We start from the raw sequence: 5,195 nt of genomic DNA on the forward strand, positions 1-5,195 counted from the left end.
GGCCGCCCAACACGCACCACCGCAACATCATCGCAGCGCATTCTTCAAAACAACTGGCAGCTCCTCAAAACTATCCAGGTCGTGGGGGTCCAGGGCTGAGAATCAGAGCAAGCAGAGACCTCACAGGTGATGCGATGTAGGAGCCGGCATTAGAGCGTAGAGCAGAAAGGAGCCATCAGGGGCAACGTGACAGGTAAAGGTGGCATGTGTGGGACAGAAGCTGGTGGGGTGGTGTCAGCACTGATTCGCTGGGGTTTTGTTGTTGTTTTCTGATTCACTGATTCTTTTTTTTCTGATTCACTGATTCTAATAACTGCTTACTGACAGACATGTTCTGAGAAACGCACTGGGGACACGTTCTTCATTAAGCAAACCTCACAGTGCACTTACACAAACGGAGGTCAGGCCGGGAGACAGCTCAGCAGCATAAACACCTGCCTGGGAAGCGCAAGGTCCGGCGTTCGATCCCCGATACCAAAAATCAAAAAATGTTTAAAACACGAGAAGGTCTAGGTCTGAACCCTCCCCTCTCTGCCTCTGTCTATCTGTCTGCCTCCCCCCACACACACACACACAGCTTTCTTTCTATACTGGGGACTGAATCTAGGGGCTCACACATGCTAAGCAAGCAACTTACCCGCTGCTACATCCAGAGCCATGTTTTGAACTGCATTTTGAAACAGGGTTTCACTAAGTTTTCCAGGTTTGGCCTCCAACTTGCAGCCCTCCTGCCTCAGCCTCCAGAGCAGCTGGAGTCTCAGGTGTGCACCACTGCACTCTGCTCCAGCACAGCCTTGACGCACTGAGGAGACCATTCGCGAGGCCCAGGCAGCTGCTGCCAGCACAGCACGGCACACTGTTTCCTGCCAACTTCCTTACAGCGCAGAATACACTCTAAATAGCAGTAACAACTGCAGTCCAGGAAACTTAAACTAGTTCCAGATCATTCGTCATGATCAACCAGGCGTGGCGGCACCCCCTGTAATCCCAACACTCGGGAGGCTGGGGCAGGAGGTGAGTTCAGGACTGGCCTGGGCTACAAAAGGAGCTCAAGGTCAGCCTGAACTGCAGCGTGGACCCTGCCTCAAAAAAAGACCAAAAAAAATTATGCAGCGGGTACTCTGGGGAAGGGAGCGGAACTGATGACCAAACCTTGACACTGCTACACTCCAAGCTCCTTCTCTTTTTTTTTTTTTATTTTGAGACAGAGTTTTGCCACATCACTAAGTGACCCAGGTTGGACTTAAAGCCCCAACCCTCCTGCCTTGGCCTCCCACAGTGCTGGAGTCGTGGGCATGCACCACCATGTGCAGCACGTACGCGCTGCACAGTACTTCTGTACAACTGGTGGCACAGCAGATGTGTCTACACCAGCATCACCACCAGCATGGGAATAAAGCAGGGACTATGGTGTCACCGGACGGAAGGCCTTGTCCAGCTTCATTAGCACCTTAGGAGACCACAGCCCTCTGGGGCTGGGTACAGCTCAGCGATACAGCGCCTACCTGGAGCATGTGAGGTTCCAGAGTCAATCCCCAGCAGCACCAAAAAACTGAACAGCAACAGAAATTTCATTCTGAGTAACTCATGACATGAATAACTGACCTACAGTTGCTTATGACATTAATGCCGGGGGAAGGGGGACACTAGGGGAGTAACACAGGGGATTCTACGACTATTCTTTTTTCTTTTTTTTTTTTGGTCTTTCGGAGCCAGGGTCTCACTGTGAGTTCAGGCTGGCCTTGAGCTTAGTTTGTACCCAGTCTGGTCTCAAACTCACAGTGATGCTCCTGCCTCAGCCTCCCTAGGGCATGCACCTCCACACCTGGCTTATACTATTATTTTCATCACATTTTTAAATGAAATTATATATGAAAAGTATAAAATTATTTCAAAATAAGTTACTTTAAGGGAAAAAAATATAACTACAAGGCCTGGCGGGGGAGATGGCTCAGTAGTATAATAAGCCCTTCCCTAGCAAGTGCAAGGGCCTGAGTTCAATCCCCGGTTCTGCAAAATAAAATAAAACAACTGCAAGGCCTAGAAATGACTCTGAAAGCCCCCCACAGGTCACAGCAAATCCCTTACAAATTCCCAATGTGCTACCTTGGGGGCAGCTAAGCCCAGGCAGCAGACACAAGCACACGGCTTGTCCCCTGGCCCCCAGTCCCATCAGAGCCTGGATAACTCTCCCTGACACAGTGGCAGGGTATGAGAGGGCAATGCCAGCAGGTGGAACGACAAAGGAGAACCAGAGGCCACATGAAAACCTAGCCCAGGCAAAGGAAGTACACCCTGCGCAGCCACCCTGCCTGCAAGGACACAGGGAGAAGAGCTCTACATACCTGAAGAATGGGCTGGCGACGGCGACCCACTGGCTCCTACACCCAGATGTCACCTGACTCGCTATAGGACCTGCTCCTAGCTCACACGACACACAGCAGGACAAGGCCAGTAATTCTGCAGCCTACCGCCGGACAGTGATAATGTGGAATTTGACCAGAAAACACTGGCAAGACGGGCACAGGGGCACCCCTGTACACCCGGGTAGTGGGGAGGCAGAGGTGGGAGGATCACCAGGTTCGAGGCCAATAACAAAATATAGGTTGAGACATGGCTCAGTCTTAAGAGCACTTACCTAACATGCACGAGGCCCTGGGGTAGAGACCTAGGACTGAGGAGGTAAGGGGAGGTAGAGAAAGAGGACAGGGAAGACGAGGGGAGGCCAGGCCAGGCCAGACTGCTCACCAAAGTCCTCACTGTCCATTAAAGCAGAAGCTGGAGTGGGGGAAGTAGCCTGGCCTGGGCATTGGCAGATCCACAGCAGGGTACAAGGCCAAGCACAGAGGCTCTCAAAACCATTTCTTTTTTCTAAGATTAATTTTAGCCACTTGCCTTTATTGTTTTTTTTTTTGTTTGTTTGTTTGTTTGTTTGTTTTGTTTTGTTTTGTTTTGCGGAACCGGGGATTGAACTCAGGCCCTTGCACTTGCCAGGCAAGCGTTTATTCTACTGAGCCATCTCCCCGGCCCCTCAAAACTACTTCTTGTGCTGGGAGTGAAGCTCAGTGGTAGGCGCTTGCCTAGCAAGTGCAAAGCCCCTGGCTCACTCCCCAGCCCAACTACAACCACAAATGCTGGTTCATACCATTCCCACCTAAGGAGTGTTTGCACCAACCCAACCCAGCGCAGTCTGTGAATGGACAGGCGTAGCTATGTCCTGGGCCCAAATCCAACCAAAGAACTTTAGAACCACCTCTTAGGTCCCATCAGTTTCCTCCCAAAAACCCAGTGTCACAAACGGCTCCCAGGACCCACAACATCACACACCATCCGCACGGGGAAAGGAGATGAGATCCCTACCCGGTGTTAGGCGAGAAGGATGAGTCGAAGGTCAGCTTCAGTCCTCGCGCGAGCTAGGCAAGAAAGACACACAGCACAGGTCAGTCCCAAGACCAGCGGCAGATATAAACGGAGGAAAAGCAGGCAGGCCTGTGGCGGCCGGCCCCTACCTGGTCCTCCACAGTGATCTCAGTGCCCAGGGTATTGTCCGTGTTCCATTTCTCCGTGAATGTCAGCCCGTACTCAGTCCACCTGTACTTGGTTTCCAGACTGCCCGTCACTTTGGTGGTCTCTGTGTTGGCTGAGCCCGAGCTGGTGAATTCCTGGGAAGGAAAAGACCAGAGTCACAGCCTGCAGCCCAGCGCAGTCAATCGGGCCATGAGGTACAGGTGGGCAGAAGCTGATTCCGCAGGTCAGTTACAAAGTCCAAGAGCAGACGGGCCCAAGAGCCTGCTACCTAATGGAATTCGGTAGGGGAGTCTCCATCCAGAGACAGCATCCCACCTCCCCTGCACCCCGAGTGTGGACACTTCCTGGCCATCCCGCTTCCCTCCTGCCTCCAACCTGGTACACAGCAGAAGCACAGAGCCGAAGCTAGCAGGGCAGTCATTCACACTCAGAACGTCTCCCTTCTGACACCTGCTGCGGGGCCCACCTACAAGAGGCTACTTAGATTTTCTAAAATAACTGTGTGGGGGCTAGGGAGATAGCTTAGTGGCCTAAGCACCTGCCCGGCAAGTGAAAGGACCAGGGTTCCGTCCCCAGTACCGCATGCCATGCCACCCCAGGCACGCTGTGCCAGCCCCTGAAACCAGGCACGGTAGTACACGCCTGCAATCCCAGTGCTGGAAAGGCTGAGACAGGAGGATCACTAGGAGTCCAAACTGCACAGCAAAATGCTGTAACAACTAAATAAATAAATTTTTTAAAGAATAAAATAACCTGAAAAAAAAAAAAGAATAAAATAACCTGGGGCCAGGGAGATGGCTCAGTGGAATAAGTGCTTCTCTGGCAAGTGTAAGGGCCTGAGTTCAATTCCCAGTTCCACCAAAAAAAAAAAAAAAAAAAAAAAAAAGAATAAAATAACTCATGCTGGGGAAATAGCTCAGTGGTCTAAGCGCCTGCCTGCCTGGTAAGCACAAGGACCCGGGTTCAATCCCTAGTACTACATGCCATGCTGGCCACAGAACCTTGGGCACATCATGCCAGCCAGTACAACAAGGCATGGCGGTGCACGCCTATAATCCCAGTTCTGGGGAGCTGACACAGGAGGATCACTACGAGTCCAAGCTGTGTAGCGAGATCCTGTACCAAATAAGTGAAAAAGATTTTTAATTAAAAAAAAAAAAAAACCCGTGGCACCAAACAATGAACAATTTTTAAATAAGAAACAAGGAAGAAGCTGGGGGCATCGCTCGGTGGCAGAGTGCTTGCTTAGAACACTCAGGGCCCTGAGTGTCAGTCCCAACAGCACCTACACAGCAACAGCAGCCAGGACAAAAAGCAAAGCCACTCTCTAGCATGACCCGAGGGCCTGCTCGCCTAGCCCCCTGGCCACATGATGCAGAGACAATGAAGTGACAACCACAGACTAGGCAACCTTCTGGCCCTCCCTGCCTGGGCATGGCAGGCACCTGGTGGTCAGTGACGAACACCCAAAGTCCCTGTACATGGGACAACTTACCAGTCCATTCTCAGACTTGGTTTTCAAATCAAGTTTTATTAATCCAAACCCTAAAGGAAGAAGACAACCATAAGGATGGTAAACAGCCCAGCCCCCATGGAAAACTGGCAGAAGGATTTTTTTTTTTTTTTTTGGTTTCGAATGCCTTCAGGGCAGGTTTGGCTGGCTTGAG

The 5,195-nt window shown here is 51.3% G+C and overlaps 1 protein-coding gene across 1 annotated transcript in view; it reads right to left on the reverse strand.

Annotated features, from left to right (window-relative positions):
• The window catches only part of Vdac1 (voltage dependent anion channel 1), a 23,793-nt gene that overhangs the window by 12,734 nt on the left and 5,864 nt on the right, over nucleotides 1-5,195 (reverse strand). Inside the window, exons 3-5 of the mRNA XM_004629354.3 lie at nucleotides 5,024-5,073; nucleotides 3,510-3,662; nucleotides 3,361-3,413 (exon numbers count right to left, since the gene is read on the reverse strand). Coding sequence (XP_004629411.1) covers nucleotides 3,361-3,413; nucleotides 3,510-3,662; nucleotides 5,024-5,073 — 256 coding nt within the window. The remainder of the gene's footprint in view (nucleotides 1-3,360; nucleotides 3,414-3,509; nucleotides 3,663-5,023; nucleotides 5,074-5,195) is intronic.

Source organism: Octodon degus, unplaced genomic scaffold (genome assembly GCF_000260255.1).
Source record: "Octodon degus isolate 3935 unplaced genomic scaffold, OctDeg1.0 scaffold00029, whole genome shotgun sequence".
NCBI classification, from domain to species: domain Eukaryota; kingdom Metazoa; phylum Chordata; class Mammalia; order Rodentia; family Octodontidae; genus Octodon; species Octodon degus.